General features: G+C 36.6%; 1 protein-coding gene and 1 pseudogene across 5 annotated transcripts in view; one reads left to right on the top strand and one right to left on the bottom strand.

Moving 5' to 3' along the window:
- SLC38A6 (solute carrier family 38 member 6) overlaps window positions 1–19,501 on the bottom strand; it is a 79,161-nt gene that overhangs the window by 27,524 nt on the left and 32,136 nt on the right. For 4 of the 5 annotated variants that reach the window (XM_087855979.1, XM_045810367.2, XM_045810370.2 and 1 more), the window contains exons 7-12: window positions 11,038–11,120; window positions 10,513–10,571; window positions 3,508–3,573; window positions 3,214–3,267; window positions 1,557–1,636; window positions 991–1,091 (exon numbers count right to left, since the gene is read on the bottom strand). In XM_087855979.1, the coding sequence (XP_087712105.1) occupies window positions 991–1,091; window positions 1,557–1,636; window positions 3,214–3,267; window positions 3,508–3,573; window positions 10,513–10,571; window positions 11,038–11,120 (443 nt within the window). The remainder of the gene's footprint in view (window positions 1–990; window positions 1,092–1,556; window positions 1,637–3,213; window positions 3,268–3,507; window positions 3,574–10,512; window positions 10,572–11,037; window positions 11,121–19,501) is intronic. The other variant, XM_045810368.2, reaches the window with a different exon arrangement.
- On the top strand, window positions 6,016–6,648 carry LOC123800608 (large ribosomal subunit protein eL15 pseudogene; annotated as a pseudogene).

The following is a 19,501-nucleotide window of genomic DNA, read 5'->3' as shown; positions in this document are numbered from 1 at the left end:
GATTAGGAAAGGTAGCTGGTTTAGTAAAGGTAGCTGTGCGCGTAAACATTGTCCAAAAACTTGTCAGACTTGGAAAAACTCTGGGAGAGAAGCAAAGTGCCGTTAGAAGTGATCGTGGCTGCCTAAACCTGCAGCATGCGCACACGGCTATCAACCATGAAATAAATCAGTCATAGCAGCTAAATATCACCAGAGTAATAACAGCCATTTACTTGCAGAGTTGTTATAAAAGCACTCAGAAGCTGGAAAATGTAATCAAGAATTAACAAATTGAGCGCAATTTGTTATAATGGCTTTGTTTGCAAATTAAGTATGTTTGCAAATTAAAGAGCCTACAATTTTTTTCTTGTTCTAGACTTTTAAGTTTTACGTTTTCTTGAGGTTCTTTACAGAACAGAAAAAACATTTTCATACCAAGCAGGCAATTTTTCAAAAATAAATAAAAATTGACTATTATTGTAAGAATTTAAAAGAATCCTTTAAAATTTATGGGGAAAGATCATGGTGCATCATAGAACGCACATTGCCAAACTGTGTGAATTAAGTCTGAAGGCAAAGATCTCTGATATCTAAGCGTACAACTATAACCCAGCGTAAACCCTTTCCTTTCTTAACCTGTTCTTTTGCAATTAAGATGATTGATTCTCCCAACCTCCCAAACTGAACTAGAGTCTAATATACTGAATTCTCAATTAAAAAAAAAATCATTATTGCACATTTTTTTCTTGTGGAAAGACAGAAATGCCCCTAAGTTTTACTTAGGTGTTTAAGAAAATTTTCTTATGAAGTTATTAATCTTGAACTTGATCCACATTTTTAAAAGAAAGAAAATCAACTTTTTAAGGTCCGTAAAGCTACTACAGTACTGCACTGACTTCTAGCAGCCTAAACATATTAACTTATTAATGAAAGGCAGAAAGAGAGTGTATATTCAGGTGTGAGGTCAACTATAGAATAATTTAGTCATTGGTAATTAAATAATATACTTACCATAAAAAGTGAGGTACCCGAAGAGTGCAGATATAAAATAAATGAGAAAACTTAAAGCAATTGCTGTATGGGTTGCATTTTGCATTCTTTTCTTGGAAGGGCTAAAAGACAAAAATGGCCAAAGAGGAAACTATGATCTGAATTATATCTAAAGAAACAAATATCTCCCAAGCTAGTTATCAAGAGGATTCCTTAACTGTTCAAGGCCTACTTTATTAATAACTATATATCAGAACTTCTGATTTGAAATTACTGCACAAAGATTATGCTCCCAGGAAACACTCTCAAGTTGAACAGAACTAACTCTCAGTTGTTTTGTTTCAAACTAACACTCAGGGGTACCTGGCTGGCTCGGTCGGTAGAGCATGTTTTGGGGTTGTGAGTTCAAGCCCCATGCTGGGTATAGAGCTTACTTAAAATAAAATCTTTAAAATAAATAAATAAACTAACACTTAGAATCCAGTGATGGGAAAGAAGGATTCATAAAGGAGAAAGTCATTCAATCTGAAAGTCTAAGTAAAAAGAAATACTTAATGCATTTAAAATATTTCAGGATTCTATGGTACCTTTGAAGTTCACAGTATATTGGCAATATTGAGGTATGGCACAGAAATGAAAAAGCCATGGTAGGTATGGCATAAACACTCTGGAAAAGAATTTAAAAAGATGAAATTATTAAATGCTGTTCTGTTGAAACCACTACTTCATTTGACAATAAACTCAGGTCTTAAAAAAAATCAATTTGGTTAAATTTGTTTCATCTTTCACGAATCATCTCTTTATACATAAGAGGGTTTTGTTTTGTTTTTAAAGAGAGACACAAGTATGGTCACCAACAAATGTGTTACTTAATAGCTGGACTGCCTGTGCTAGCCAGAATATTTCTTGGCTGGCTTCTATGCCATGTTGCAAGTACCACCAACAGAATCTAAGGGAATACTGAAAATACTAATCACAACTTAGCATCTTTAACTAGGACCTGTTTCAATGGGAATGAATATGATATATTCTAGACTGACAAATTCTTAAAGATCCATTGGAATACACAAACATAAGTGTTTTTTTTTTATTAGAATACTTAAGAGCCAGAGGGAGTTATAAAGCAAACAAAAGTTATCATTTAAGTGAAAATACTGTCTTTATAAAATGCATGGTGATGATTCACTTTCTCTTTTCTACTATAAAAAGATTTCCTTCTAACTAACAACTTTAGGTTCTTCAACAAAAATTCCAGATGTCTGAAGACCTATCTTGGGATATAATGCATGAGAGTTTAATTCACAAATTCTCTTTCATATATTGCTTAATTTCCTGGCTTGTCAATTACTCTACTTAGACCTTTAAGGCAGATAGCCCTTACCATGTAAAGGGTGTGGTAATCTCCCTCGTGGAGCCAGAGAGACATTTCTCATTGAAAAACTGGGGATAAAAAGGAAAACTCTGCACAGAGGATTCAGCACACTAACATGCTACACTGACAGAGCTGTACAAGAGTGGAGGGGATTCTCGTATCTGCGACTTGGAGTTCAACAGAATAAAAAAAATGTAGATGAAGAAACTTGTGGCAACAGGGAAGACTTTGGGCTCTTCTAGAATGGTAAAGTAGACATCATCCATACCACAGTCCCTGTCTCCTTTGCGAATGCTCAGGGGCTCTTACAGACATTTCCAGTATCCTGGTTCTCAGAGATGGCAAGGAGACTTGGTCTTCTAGTCTCCACTCCAAGCATCATAAATTTCAACTTTGGAATGTCAGCCAGAAGATATATTGGCAGCACTCAGTTGCTGGTCCAATGATGAGGCTGTTTAGCTACAGACCAAGGTTCTACTCACAGGGGAGGAGTTTTTGATATAATTGGCTATTTAGCTTTATAAGTCCAGAGGGCAACAGGAAGTCTGTATCCACAGAGGACCTTATTGGCCAGACCAGACATTTGGTAAATCTGTTCTTTTAGGCAGTGGCCCATTTAAAACAGGCTCCATTTAAAGGCATGCCAAAAAATAAAAAAAAAATAAAAAAAAGAAAAAAAAAAGGTGGCTGTTTCATAATGGGCCACCCTGTGTTAAATAATATTATTCTTCTGGTAGGCAACCCTATACTTAGCACTTTCATGAAAATTAATTAGTTGCAGGTACAAAGACCTAAGAGACCCTGTTACACAAATCTCTTAAAACTTGAAATGTGAAAAATCGACCAAAAGTATCTGTTAATAACTTACACACCTCTTTGGAGAAATGAAAGAGCTTTGGTTTACAATCATCTGTAGCATTTGAAATCTGTTTAAGAGGATTGAGGGGAAAAAGAGAAACCAACAGTCATTAAAAGTCAGAATACATCAACAAAAATGATGTATTTATTATTAGTAGGCTTTCAAATAAAAATATTTCAAAACAAAGTTCCAAATTACAATATAGCCATTACTTTTTCATTAATTAGGAAAAAAATCATTATTAGTCTGATTTTTTTTTTCTTTTTAGCTTAAAATAAAAAGGAAGAAACAAAATATAAACTATTACCTGGAAGTATTGCTCTACATAATTTAATGGCAGAGGACAAGGAATGGACCATTTTTTAATTACTACCTGTAAGAATAAGTGGAATCCACACTCAAGATTATTTCTTATAAAATTCATGAAAAGAAACAGATTTCAAACAGGTCAGCATTATTTCAATTAAACGAATACCATACCAAATAATAGCTAATAGAAGATTCTTTGCTCGTATGACCTTTTCCCAGTTAGAATAGGTCATCCTTTATCATGGTTACCTATCGTGGGAGGAGAGGGGATGCTGTGTATCTGTTTAGTGGGGTTCTCCCCCATTAAAGATGGACAGTATTCTCACACCAACTTTTGAAAACCCCGAAGCATCAAGGCATTAAAAAAGAGTACAACTCAAAATGGGAACATGATGTTTTTAGTGACAATGGTATAAGACTACGGCTATTTGTGGGCCTGGCATCAGTAGCAGATAGAGAAATACTAGTAGCAGTTTGGGAAACGGCCAGGCAGAAATAAGTAGGGAACTTATGCAAACCAGGAATTCAGGGATTTCTGATGTAGAAGTACTTTCCTGCTGGCTTTTTTCAGACTTGCATTACTTTTAGTAAGTGCAGATAAGGCGAGCTCCGGCTGGTAAAAAGAAATTAAAAAAAAAAAAAAGAAATCCAGAGAGATGTTATTTCCCTGAAATAACCAATGAAAATATCTCGGGATTTTACGCTGGATTGTGGCCATCCTTCTCCTAGACCTACAGTTGTGGTCGTGTGGACATTACCACTGTTGCAGTAGTTCCGGGGCACGTAATTACTCCGTAAATATTTGCTCCAGGCTGGAACCCAGCCTACACAGGGGCAGGGGGAAGAAAGGAAGCATTTGTCCTTAGCAGGAGACCAATAAATAAATACTAGTCCTGTTCATATTTGGTATTCATCTAGTTTTGGATTTTAACTAATTCAAACAAAATTTTATATACTGATAAAACAAATCTAAGGAAAACATATACTTTTAGAATTAAGTTAATGAGTGAACTAAAGAATTGCTCTTAATTAAAACCCTCACCAAGGAAAAAGAAAAATAAATAAAAGGGTAAACTGAGCAAGTTGCTTGGACGTTTCTAGGTAAGTTTTTGATGAAATAAAACTAAATGGTCAACTTACCGAGAGGAAAAAAATCAAAAGCAATAATTTCACATCTTTTTTTCTGATATGTTTTCAAAAAAGGGTGAGGATGGGGTAGGGCAGAAGCTAGAGCAGCGCGGCTGTCCCTCGTCTTTCTCTTCAGCCCCACTCTGAATTCAGGGCTGCACACTCCCCCCTAAGGAAGGTCGTGTGGTGACGGCAGCACCGCGCCCTGAGCACTTGTGTACCAAGTACTTTGACAAGGTCGGATTGTGAGCTACTCATTTACTTGATCAGCTATTATTACTTGGCTTGCAAATCAAAATGTTTCAAAAACCATGTCCCAAAATACAACATAATGATTCTTTCATTCATTTTTCAATGAATTTCTAGTCAATGAACAAGTCATCAGCAGTTTGGTTTTGTATTAATATTAAATTCAGCTACTATAGCCAATTTCCCAGCAGAGACCTATCCCAAGCGTAAGCCCAGGAGGATGGTGAGACGTGCGGTTCTATAACGTAGCATACAGAATGGGACTAGAAAGATACCCAATGACAAGCATGACAGGGAGTCCTTGAAGACAGAACATGGTAAGAAGACAACTCCAGGGGTCAGAAAGACAAAGGGAAAAATAATTCACTTGCATAGAAGGCCATTCCTTCTCTCTGTACTGAGTTCTTCCCATCTTTCAAGGCTCAGCTCAAGTTTAATTTCCTTCCCTCCTGTCAGCTGCTGTGATTCTTATTCTGAAGAAAATAACAATACTTAATCATGTATTGTCCACATTGTTCTCTATTGTTTTCCAATTAATTTTTCTCATCTTCCCTACGAGATTGACAGATCCTTAAGAGCAGTGTCCACAAGTCCATCTGAAGCACCGATCATGCCTCACTTAGTGCTCAGAACAAGCAAGACTCTGATTACAAACCATCCGAATTGTTTTCTATTTTGACTACTGGCTTAGTAAAATATTACTTAAAATACTAATCTGCATTCAAGACAGAACTTTTGGAAAGAATGGCAATCCATTTATTTTCTAAAATGGACCGAAAAAGGTAAAGCCATCTGGCTACTGTCATTCTGAGCTACTGCTAAAATAAAACGGATTTTTAAAATTTTAGATATTTCAGAGGGGGCAAAATTTTACGTTAAAATTTTTAAGAAAAATAAGATCTGGGACAACAGATAAGACTGTAAGTTTTGGGGCACCCGGGTGGCTCAGTTGGTTGAACTTCGGACTCTTCATCTCAGCTCAGGTCTTGATCTCAGGTTCTTGAGTTCGAGCCCCATGGTGGGCTCCATGCTTGGCCTGGAGCCCATTTAAAAAAAAAAAAATTTTTTTTTTTTTAAATAAGTTTTGCTTTCTATCTGGCGGCAGATACCAGCTCAAAGATCAGCCACTATGGGCACTTACAAGTACATCCAGGAGCTATGGAGGAAGAAGCAGTTCGATGTAATGCACTTTCTTCCCAGGGTGCACTGCTGGCAATACCCACAGCTCTCTGTGCTCCCTAGGGTGCCCTCCCCTCCAAGCCGTCTGATGAAGCACGCACACTGGGGTACAAGGCCAAGCAAGGTTATGTCACATATCAGATTCACCGTAGTGGCCCCAGACGCCATTCCTAACGGTGAGACCTCGAGCAAGCCTGTCCATCACGGTGCTAACCAGCTAAGGTTTGCCAGAAGCCTTCAGTGGGTTGCAGAGGAGCGAGCTAGATGCCACGGTGGGGCTCTGACAGTCCTGAATTCTTACTGGGTTGGCAAAGATTTCACGTACAAATTCTTTGAGGTTATCCTCATCGATCCATTCCATAAAGGTATCAGAAGAAATCTTGACACCTGGTGGATCACCAAACCAGTCCACAAGCACCGGGCGAGGCGAGGGCTGACATCCGCAGGCTGCAAGAGCCTTGAGAAAGGGTCACAAGTTCCGTCATAAGTTCCACCACACTATTCGTGGTTCTTGCTGTGCAGCTCGGAGAAGACGCGATACTCTCCAGGTCCTCTGTTACCGCTAATATAAGTAATGTTTGTAAAATCCCTACCTAATAAACAATTTAGTTCAGTCATGGCTGCTTAAAAGTGTTCTTTGTCAAAATGAGCTGTCTGCAGATTGTTCCATGAATGCGTTGTCAAATTATGAAAGTTAAAGTGCCATCATGTTTGAAGACTGCAAGTGATGGTGTGTCTTGTTTCTAATAAGATAAACACTTTTGTCCTTGCTTTATGTCATTAGGGAGTTTATATACCAGTGCTTAAAATGCTGTTTGGTATAACAGATGTAAAATAAATTCTGTAAAAGTGGAATGCAGAAGCTGGCCGTGTCATTTGTTGGTGCATATAATGAAACCTACAGCTTCACTGGGGTGATGCAATGCTCTGCTGGTTTACTCTCAAATGGTTGTTTTCAGGGGTTTGGTAAGAACACGCTTTTTAAATTGGATTTTGCTTGGAAATGTGAAGAACATCCAAATCCCTTATCATGATCATATACAGAATAATAAAGTTACCTAAGGCCCACATTTTTAGGTTTAATCCAATATTCCACTTAAGTAATTGTTGCTTTTGAAAGAACAGTTTAAAAGAATGCCACCATTTTTAGAAGAATTGAACAAACCCATTTTAAGAGGGTTCTCTTACAAAGGAAAATAAATTCTGCTTAACCTAAGCAAAATTGCTTTGATCTCCACAGTACCACTGAGGTTCACATAAAAGGTGGAGGCTCCTGATTCTATCCCACGGCTCCATGGGATCTGTAGAATACTGCATTTCATACAGAGCAGTCAGGAATGGTATTTACACCAGCGTATATTAAAACTAGTAGAAATTGAACATTAGGTAAATGAGAAGAATTTACCTTAAGGTTCGTAAGCTAGTAACCAATGCTGGGATTAGGAAACTGGTAGCCATCAGATAACCTTTTAAAAGTGAGGGTAAAAAAAATTAAAGTTGGCTTTGATCAGAATTAAAAAAAAAAGACTAAGTTTCGATTTACATTATTTGGAGAGTGTAATTTAAGAAAATAATAGATTTCTGGACTGATTTTTTAAAACAAGTTTATATTAAGAATTTTTTAAAAAGTGTAATATAGATATTACATAGATTTATAAATATATATTGACAAAAATAATAAATGGAGCCATTGATACCATTCCAAAAAGACTGGGTTGATAAATACATGTTTCCTTTCCCTAACCATTGTGTATTTCAAAACCTAATTATTTAGAAAGTCTAAAATAAAAGGCACAATTAAAAGAAGCATTTTAAAAAAGCATACGGCATCTTCATTGGCCCACTGTAGAGCAAATTTAAACTGTGCTCACAGCAGACGGTTTGTAAAGCATCACAATAAGTGTAGAATAAGGGTATTATTTCCATATGACTCCTACAGTAAGAGATCTGCATCAAACGTAAGAGTATCTGCCATGACGGAAATGAATATCGTGAAAACTACAAAAGACATATCGTATCAATATATTTCACATGCTCAAACTATTGGCTATAAAAACCAAATTATTCTTACCTATGCAATGCTTGGATTGCCAATTATCTGTGAGGAAAAAATTCAGTGTTATCTAGACTGATTCTCTTTCACATCCATCTGTTCATTTGCATACCTAGGTCATTCCTAACCATACAGATGCTTCTCAACAAACAGTTTATGAAACTGGACTACTTTCTAAGACCATACAGAAAAATAAACTCAAAATGGATTAAAGAACTTTAATTAGGATTAAATGTGAGACCTAAAACCATAAAATTCCTAGAAGAGAACACTGGCAATAATTTCTCTGACATCAGCCATGGCAACATTTTTCTAGACATGTCTCTTAAAGTAAGGGAAATGCAAGCAAAAATAAACTATTTGGACTAAATTAAAATAAAAAGCTTTTTTTGCACAGTGAAGGAAACCACCAGCAAAACAAAAAGGAAGCCTACTAAATGGGAGAAGATATTTGCAAATGCTATACCTGATAAGGGGTATCTAAAATACATAAACAACATATACAACTCAATGTCAAAAAAAAAATCCAATTAAAAAATGGGCAGAGGACTTGAATAGACATTTTTCCAAAGAGGACATACAGATGACCAACGGACGCATGAAAAGACGTTCAGCATCACTAATTATCAGGGAAATGCAAATCAAAACCACAATGTGATATTATCTTACAACTATCAGAATGACTAAAATCAAAAAGACAAGAACTAAGAAGTGCTGGTGAAGATATAGAAAAAAAAGAACCCTCGGGCACTGATGAAGGGAATGTAAACTGATACAGTCACTGTAGAAAACTGTGGAGGTACCCCAAAATATTTAAAATACAAATACCATATGATTCAATATTCCATTACTGGGCATTTACCCAAAGAAAACAAAACCACTAATTCAAAAAGATACATGCACCCCTATGTTTACTGCAGCACTATTTATAATAGCCGAGATATGGGAGCAGCCTAAATATCCATCAACAGACAAATGGATAAGGAAGATGGGTGGGTGGGTGTGTGTGCGCGTGTGTGCGCGCATTTACAAACACAACGGAATATCACACAGCCATAAAAAAGGATGAGACAGTGCCATAGATGAGATAGACCTAGAGGGTATTTTGCTAAGCGAAATAAGTCAGACGGAAAAAGACAAATACCATATGATTTCACTCATATGTGGAATCTGAAAAAAACAAATGAATAAAAAACAAAAAGCAGAATCAGACCTATAAAAACAGAGAACAAACTGATGGTGGCCAGAGGGGAGGAAGGAAGGGGGATGGGCAAAATGGATAAAGGGAAGTGGGAGAAACAGACTCCGGGTTATGGAACAAATAAGTCATGGAAATAAAAGGTCCAGCATAAGGATATAGTCGCCGATACTGCAATAGCACTGTACGGTGACAGATGCCACATTTGTGAGCAAAGCGTAATGTATAAACTTATCAAATCACTATGTTGTACACCTGAAGCTAACGTAACACGGTCAACTATACTCAAATATAAAGTACCACTCCAAAAAAAGAATCCATTTATGGTGAGAATAACTGTTGTCTCCCTGTTCAATGTGGACCCTAAAGAGTGTATGTTCATGGATGTTACCTAAACTTATTGTGGTAAACATTTTGCTACATATGAAAGTCAAGTCTTTATGCTGTACACCTTAAGTTATACAGTGCTGCATGTCGATTATATCTAAATTAATTGAAGAAAAAAAAAGCATATGTTCATTTCATTTACTTTTAAGAAAGAAGTCAATTTGAGGTGGGGAGAGCAATGATTTTTAACGCTGATAAATTCAACATATGATTAAATGTAAATACTGTTAAGTGTTTTAGTTTTAAGAGCATCCATTACAGTATTTCTGTACACTAAAACTAGGGTTACTGCCACTTCATTTAAATGATCTAAAGTTGTTTTATCTTCGCATCCCAGAAGAGAGTTCAACCGAAATGAACTGCATCCTAGATTATTGTGACAGCTTGAAAATCTGGCTCTGTGATATGATTCAACTACTGTGTGTTGTGTTGCTCCTTTGGGTAGCATTTTCTTTCACTCGTTTTTCAACACAAGGAAGAGTTTAATCACATACACACCCAGTATTTTACAGAAATAAATGGATACACACCTACACAAAGAATTAAATGCCATCTGAGGGTTTAACAGAATCAGTGTGCCCTCCTTTCTAGTTAACCAAAAGAGATACTGGATGTGAAAGGGTGCTCTAGCTAAGCCTCTTCAAAATAGATACAATAAAAGAAATACTTTTGTGGAATAAAAGTGCTTTTAATAACACACTGAAACAAAACTCTGACAGAAAACAGAGTTACAAGAAAAAAAGAAGACATTAACACGATAAGTTCAACATCAGTGAGGAGATAAGCAATGTACTAGATTTTAAACTTACCACTAGAGCGAAGAACACCATAAAGAAAAATGATAAACTACTTGTGTAGCCAAGAAAGCCTGTAAAATAACAGTAAAATGAAACGCAATTTATAAGGAAAGCGATCCTAACACGCAGCTAAAGCTATCCATCTCGGGCGTGTTTTCTATCACAGCGCGTGGTGTCTGGGGCTTGGGGCTGAGAATAACAACACTCCAACTCTCTACCACAGGCCACTTATGCAGCTCTGTACAGCAGAACCGGAACCGGCTTACCACTAATGGCACACTGGGAGGAAAGGCTGCTCTTTAATGTTCCACTGTAAAGATTTTACTTTAGTGGGGCCGACAAAATACTACTGCAAACCAAGTAACAGGCTAACTAAGCAAGGCTGAAGGCTGAACAACCTAAAGGAAGTCCAAGTTCAAAATTATTCACCACTACCACCCTTCTGCTAAAAATGTGGTACTGTGAAATGTAAAGGCCCTTAACATTATCTTCTTTCTTCCTTCTAAACAAAAACTAGCCTCTTTTCTAAAGACTTACCTATTTTAGGAAGAAGCGCAAGAGGGAACACAATGCCAACACAAATGATTATTAGTAGCGTTTGTCCATCAAGATACCAAGACCTATTAGAAAAAAAAAAAAACAGTCCTATTTTAGGCACAGGAATCCAGTGCTTGTGTACACACACACACACACACACACACACACACACACACACACACAGTTAAACCATTACAACCACCCATTAGGAAAAGCCTACTTCCTTTCATTAAAATATGTTCTTGTGAAATCCTATCATTCTTATTAATGAATTTATATTTAAGAAAGGTATCAAAACAATGAGATACCATTTTCAACTACCAAATTAGCACCTATTTAAAAGTAAGATAATAGTCAATGTCGGCGAGGAGCGACAAGGCGCGCACAAACTGGTGAGGGTAAGGGTGCCTGGCTGGCCCCGTCTGTTAAGAGTCTGGCTGTTGTTTCTGGCCCCTCATGACCTCACTGAGCCCCAGGGCCAGCCTCTGTGCTCAGTGGGGAGTCTGCCTGAGGGTTCTCTCCCTCTTCCTCTGCCCCTCCCCCCCCTCGTGCACACGCTCTCTCTCTCTCTTAAATAAATAAATCTTAAAAACTGGTGAGGGTAAAAACTGTGTGCATTACCTTTCTGGAAAGCAATCTGGCAAAAGATATTGAAAAACTTCACATATTTAACACTTATAAAAGACTATTAAAAACAATCAGGGGGTGCCTGCGTGGCTTGGTCGGGTAAGTGTCTGACTCCTGATTTTGGCTCAGGTCATAATCTCAGGGTCATGAGATGGAGCACCCAGATGGCTCTGTGCTGGGTATGGAGCCTGCTTAAGATTCTCCCCCACCTCCCTCTGCCTGCCCCCACCCCTCCCTGCTCATGTGCACCCTCTCTGTCTCTCTCAAAAAAATAAAAAATAAAATAAAATAATAAATAAATAAATAAATAAATAAATAAATAATCAGTTGGGGTGCCTGGGAGGCTCAGCTGCTTAAGCGACTCTTGATTTCAGCATTTCAGCCCAGGCCTTGATCTCAGGGTCATGAATTCAAGCCCTGCACTGGGCTCCACACTGGGTGTGGAGTCTACTTAAAAAAAATAAATAAAAGATAAACAATCAGCAATAAGAACATAAATATCTGTAAAAAGAGGTTTACTAAAAACATTAAAAATATTGAAAATTGGAAAAAAATATCTAAGACCACGACACTTTTAAAACAAATTATGGGACTACGGGACAATCATAAGAAAGAAAATTTTATAGGTATAATAATATAATAAATAATATAATAATATAATGATATGAAATCATAAATATATATGCCATGATTAGCAATGTTGAGGAAACGTACAGATTCGTTACAAATCGAAAAGAACTGCAACATATTGATAGCCATCCACTCTGGGTAGCAGAATGATAGGTAATTTTTCTTCTTTACAGTTTTCTATATTTTTCAAATTTTCAAGAAAGAGCATGAATTACCAGGAAAAAAAAGTATTACATTTTTCATATAAAGGCATTAAAATATTAAATTTAAAAAAAGGTAGGTTAAAAGTGTGATGATGTATTTGGTTACTTAAAAAAACTGGATGAACATTAACAAAAAGCTCAGAAGGATATTCTTAAAATACCAGAAGGAGATATTTCTATGTGGTAGCAATATGAGCAATTTTTATTTTCTCCTTGTTTGCATATAGATTCTGGTTTCAATTTTCTAATATAAAATACATGTGTGGAAATTTTAAAAAGTTAGAGTTAATTCCCCAAGAATTTAACAGTAAAGACTTCACTTTAGTACATAAAGGACAAACAATTCATGAAAGTATAACTAGTAAATACACATGAAGAAAAATCCAATTTCTGGTGCTAATTAAAGAAATAAACACGAGGCTGTTGAAATTAAACTACTAAAATTATTTAAAAAGTAATATTCAAGAATGTGGCATAACTGGTCCTTCAGGCATTGCTAGTGATCTTGTAAATGAGTACTACTTCTGGAAGAACAATGACATTATGTAGCAAAAGCACTAAAAATATGGTAATCTAAGAAAATAATCTATAATATAAAGAATTCTATGTGCATGAAGCTATGAATACAACATTAAGAAGCTGGAGGGAAGTCCTATATATTTAACAATAGAGAATATTAGGCCAATAAAAGCATATTCAGTGGAATGCTATGCAGTTTAAAAAAAAAGATAAGTTTAGTAAAATGGAAAATACTAATGATAAAAACATAAAATATATCATTATTAACTACGTTTTTAAAAGCTTTTGAGAAAAATTAAAAGGAAATAAAACAATAATGATGAGGTAAGAGATGGTATTATGTACGATTTTTATTTGCTTTCTTTTCTAAATTTTCTATAATCATTTTTCCCTGAAACTTATACATATATACACACGCACAACAGTAACAAAGTATAGTTGATGTCAATATGGCAGCTGGAGCATCAAAGACAATAGGGATTATTTTTTCAAATCATTTGGCAGATACTCTCAGAATTCCCGGGTAGTGAAAATTCATCCTCTTTTTCTACCAGGTAGTTAAGTCACCCACTAACATGTTAAATTAAGAAAATGGATAAATTCCTAGAAACATACAACATATCAGAATTGAATCATGAGAAATAGAAAAGATGAACAGAGCAATAATAAGTAAAGAAAATGAATCAGTAATCAAAAATTTCCCAACAAAGAAAAGCCCAGGGCCAGATAGTTTTACTGATGAATTCTACCAAGTATTTAAAGAAGAATTTATGCCAATCCTTCTCAAACTCTTCTAAGAAACTGAAGAGAAGGGAACACTCCCAAACTCATTTGACAAGGGTAGCATACTCTAATATAAAAGCCAGATAAGCACACTATGAAAAAAGAACACCACACATCAATATCCCTAATGAACATAAATGTAAAAATCCTCAATAAAATATTAGCAAAATGAATTCAATGGCACATTAAAAAGATCATACACCATGATTAAGTGGAATTTATCCCTGGAATGCAAGGGTGGTTGAACATATCCAAATCAATAAATATTGATAGGATGAAAGATAAAAATCATATGATCGGGGCGCCTGGGTGGCACAGCGGTTAAGCGTCTGCCTTTGGCTCAGGGTGTGATCCCAGTGTTATGGGATCGAGCCCCACATCAGGCTCCTCTGCTATGAGCCTGCTTCTTCCTCTCCCACTCCCCCTGCTTGTGTTCCCTCTCTTGCTGGCTGTCTCTATCTCTGTCGAATAAATAAATAAAATCTTTAAAAAAAAATCATATGATCATCTCAACAGATGCAGAAAAAGCATTTGACAAAATACATTAACCTTTTTATAATAAAAGCCTTTGACAAATTGGGTATAGAAGGAACATACCTCAACATAATAAAGGCTGTATACAAAAAACCTACAGCTAACATCATTCGCAAAGAGTGAAAGGTTGAAAGCTTTTCCTCTAAGATCAGGAACACCAGGGTGCCCACTCTCACTACTCCTATTAAACATAGTACTGGAAATCCTAGCTAGAACAAATCAGGCAGGATTAAATAAATAAATAAATAAATAAATAAATAAATAAATAAATAACATCCAAATTGGAAAGGAAATAGTAAATCTGTCTTTATTTGCAGATCATACGATGTTATACAGAGACTGTACTAAAGACTTAACCAAAAAGCTGTTAGAACTAATCAACACATTCAGTAAAGTTGCAGGTTACAAAATCAACATACAGAAATCAGTCACATTTCTATACACTAACAACAAAATATCTGAAAAAGAAGTAAAACAATCCCATTTACAATAGCATCAGAAACAATAAAATATGTAGGAATAAATTTAACCAAGGAAGTGGAAGATCAGTACACTGAAAACTGTAAGACAAGACTTTAATGACAGAAATTGAAGACAACACAAATGGAAATATATCCTATCTATGTTCATGGATAGGAAAAATTAATTTGTTAAAATGTCCATACTACCCAAAGCCATCTATAGATTTAATGCAATCCCTATCAAGATTCTAATGACACTTTTTATAGAAATAGAACAATCCTAAAATTTGTACAGAACCCACATGGCCAAAGCAATCCTGAGAGAGAAAACAAAGCATCACACTTCCTGATCTCAAACTATACTATAAAGCTGCTGTAGTAATCAAAACAGTATAGTACTGACAAAAATAGACACACGGAGCAATGGAATGAATGAAGAGCTCAGAAATAACTCTGTGCCCATATACAGCCAAACTGGTATCTGACAAAGGAGCCAAGAGCGTTCAATGGGGGAAAAAGTCTCTTCAATAAATGGTGTTAGGAGAACTGGAAAACACATGCACGAAAATGAAATTTTTCTCCTATCTTATAGCACTCACAAAAATTAACTCGAAATGGATTAAAGACTTAAATGTAGTATCTGAAACCATAAAACTTCTACAAGAAAACACAGGGGGAAAGCTCCTTGACATTGGCCTTGGCAATAATTTTTTGGATATGATACCAAAAGCACAAGCAACAAAAGCAAAAATAAGTGGGACTACATCAAACTAAAAAGCTTTTGCACAGCAAAAGAAGCAATAAACAAAATGAAGAGTAATCTATGGAATGAAAGAAAATATTTGCAAACCATATGACTGATAGGGGTTAATATCCAAAATATATAAAGAACTCATACAACTCAACGGCAAAAAAAAAAAAAAATTGAACAATCCAGTTTAAAAATGCACAGAGGAAACCAACAGCCATTTTTCCAAAGAAGACATACAAATGGCCAACAAGTATATGAAAAGATGCTCAACATCAGTAATCATCACAGAAATATAAATTAAAACCACAGCGAGATATCACCTCACACTTGTTAGTATGGGTTATCAAGTGCTGGTGAGCAAGTGGAGATAAAGGAATCCTTGTGAACTGTTAGTGAGAAGGTGAACTGGTTCAGCCACTACGGAAAATAGTATGGAGGTTCCTAAAAAAATTAAAAATAGGGGCAGCTGGGTGGCTCAGTTGGTTGAGTTCCTGGCTCTGATTTCAGCTCAGGTCATGATTTCAGGGTCCTGGGATGGAGCCTGGCATCAGGAGTGCTCAGCTGGGAATCCGCTTGAGGATTTCTCTCCCTCTCCCTTTTCCCCCACCCGTCTGCTCATGCACACGCATGTGTTTGCACGTGCTCTCGCTCTCAAATAAATAAATAAACAAATAAATCTTTAAAAAAAAAATGATACAGCAATGCCACTTCCGGGTGACATCTCCAAAGGAAATAAAAACAGGATATCAAAAAGATATGTGTATTTCCATATTTATTGCAGCATTATTCACAATAGTCAAGATACGGAAACGACTGAAGTGTTTGTCACTGGATGAATGGATAAAGAAGATGTGGGGTCTGTGCACGTGTATGTAGAGCACATATACCATATATATATAAATACTATATATATACTATATGTGGAATAATGGAGTAGTATCCAGCCATGAGAAGAAGGAAATCTTGCCATTTGTGACAACATGGTTGGACTCTGAGGGTGTTATACTAAGTGACATAAATCAGGCAGAAAAATATTACCATTTATCACTTATACGTAGAATCAAAAAAAGCCAAACTCGTGGAAACAGAGTAGAATAGTGGTCACCAGCAGGGCTGGAGGTAGAGGAAGCAAGGGAACTGAGATATCGGTCAAATGGGACAAACTTGCAGTTACGGGATGAGTAAGTTCTGGGGACTGTGACTGTGGTTAACAATGATGTATCGTATACCTGAAAGTTGCTAAGAGAGTAGACCTTAACTACAACCTGATGGAGGAGTTTGCTAACACTACAGTGGTAATCACATTGTAATACACAAGTGTATCAAAATGTTGTACACCTTAAATTTATACAATGTTATATGTTAATTATATCTCAAGGAAAGAAAGAAAGAAAAGGTTTTCCCCTACACGGGCTTCAGCCCCTGGCTTCTACCATGGACTTCATGATTCACTGTGTCTCTTTTATTCCTGGTTTCAGACGAAGTCCTTTGTAATGTATCTTTAGTGGGTATTGGTGGGTGCCAACAACTTCCTTTGAAACAGAACAAAAGAAGGAGCGGCAGCAGAAACAGCACCATGACCACACCTTTCCCCTGTTCCCTCCAGTTCGTGTCTTTAGGAAATGCCTGTATCGGAACCTAAAACTTGAGCACGAGTATCTCTAGCACTCAGGGACCTGGAGCTGTGCTCTCTGCATGTACACGAGCCTCTCAATTCCTGTCTGTAGGGGACCGAAGGGCACACGAACTAAGAATGCAAAATGATACCGGGCAGGTTCATCTTCTAGTCAGTCTTGAGTAAGTATCAAAATGGGAACTTCAAAATACCCCTCATCGGGGCGCCTGGGTGGCACAGCGGTTAAGCGTCTGCCTTCGGCTCAGGGCGTGATCCCGGCGTTATGGGATTGAGCCCCACATCAGGCTCCTCTGCTATGAGCCTGCTTCTTCCTCTCCCACTCCCCCTGCTTGTGTTCCCTCTCTCGCTGGCTGTCTCTGCTCTGTCGAATAAATAAATAAAATCTTTAAAAAAAAAAAAATAAAAAAAAAAAAAAAAAAAAAAAACAAAATACCCCTCATTGAGGAACACTTGGCAACTAAGTTTCTGAGGCTGGCAAAAAGCCCAGGGCTCTACGCCTAAAATCTCTTCCTCCAGGGACCCAATATCAGACCCAGACGATTGCAGTGTCAGGAGAAAAAAGGCCCAATGGGCCAGCAAAGCAGATTCCATCTGTTAGTACTGCTGTTCCTTCTGTCATGAAGGGGGAGTTGTGCAAAGAGCACATCAATCCTTAGGACCAAAGACTCTTTTCTGTTGCATAAGAACAAACGTTTTGAAATCCTGAACTTTATAACTTATACTATTACAACTATACTATGTCAGACCACAATTCACTCATGCCCAGAAGCCACGAGACTGCCCAAAGCACTGAACCGTGGGACTGAAGACCACGTCCCCTCCTCCCCGCAGTCTCTCAGCATCACAGTGACGGTATGCCAGCGCAAGAAGAGGCCTCGGAGATCATTTGGCTCAACGACTGCATCTTGTATGTCTGTAACAGCAGCGAAAGGATGAGAATGATCTTAGTGATAGGAGAAATGGAAACAATCTCCACTCTCTCTTTTTTTTTTTAAGATTTATTTATTTATTTGAGAGAGAGAGCGTGCATGCATGAGAGCAGGGGAAGGGGCAGAGGGAGAGAAGCAGACAGGGGGCTCCATCTCACGAGCCTGAGATCATGACCTGAGCCAAAACTGAGAGCTGGATGCTTAACAGACTAAGCCACACAGGAGCTCCTGATCTCTACTCTTGAATGGTCACTCTTGAGTTATGCTATTTTTCAGATACTGCCTCATTTTTCTCAAGATGGTGCTTTCCTTTACGCTCTCGTCACAGGATTGAATTTTAAATTCCTAATACAAAGAGAACTTTATTGCAAAATATAATTTCTCTATCCCTTGCTTGACTACTGGTTATTATTAATTTCTTATACTTACTCAGGTACATTAATAAAGCCAATTGTCGAAGTGCTTTTCTTTATCATTCAACTATAGGGCAATTCAGTAACACACACTAACGTTAGTTTAGATTTGATATGCATGTCACCGGCAACTGAATTGTGTTTGGTAATGGATATTTTCCAAAGAACAGAGATGATTAAACTTGCAAAATTAAACCCAGCCCCAGAAATATAAACCAGTAAAAAGTAATCTCAAAAAGCACATATTAAATAAGTATATTTTATAAATCAAGATTTTAGAAGAATATACTAACCTTAAATTTTTTCCTAAGGGGGGAAAAGAATTCTCTAACAGAACCCCTGTTTTCCTACTGTAATCTAAATATACATTCCTTTAAGCCAAAAGAATTAGAGTAAAAAGTTTTATACTTCCTAGAAAACTTGTTTGATCTGTGGATTTAATCCTATATGATAAAAATGTTCCAAGTATGAAATATAGAGTATAAATCCTTAGCTGTATTGCAAATGCTTTGGCATGCAGATGCTTTTTTCCATATTTTAATGAAAACCAGATTTATTTATAAGTTGCTTTAATTTCATTCTCGAATGGAATGGAACAAGAGTATCATATGTTCTGAATTAGGATCTTACTCACATCCCATATCAATTATGTAACTCAAATGCAAGACAACTTAATTGTGTCAATCATATTCCCCTGACAAGATCATTAAATGTTAACAGAGAGCTTCCAACTTTTAACAGCCATAGATTTTTAAAATATAAATTATTCTCTGAAAAGTACAGATGCCTCATACAAGTTTGGGGTAAGTATTATAGCTTCTGACTTCTAACAGTAATTGCTGAAATTAGAATATTATGAACATAAGGTTTCTTTTTGATAACATCTTTATAAAGGTTTATATTTCACAAAGGTACATCAAATCTCACAGAAAATAAGCACACCTGAAAGACTGTAAGTGCAATTTATTGTCAATCAAA

The sequence above is a fragment of the Ursus americanus genome, chromosome 26 (assembly GCF_024610735.1).
Source record: "Ursus americanus isolate L20-20 chromosome 26, mUrsAme1.1.p, whole genome shotgun sequence".
In the NCBI taxonomy this organism is placed as follows: domain Eukaryota; kingdom Metazoa; phylum Chordata; class Mammalia; order Carnivora; family Ursidae; genus Ursus; species Ursus americanus.
This window is presented reverse-complemented; position numbering and strand designations above follow the sequence as displayed.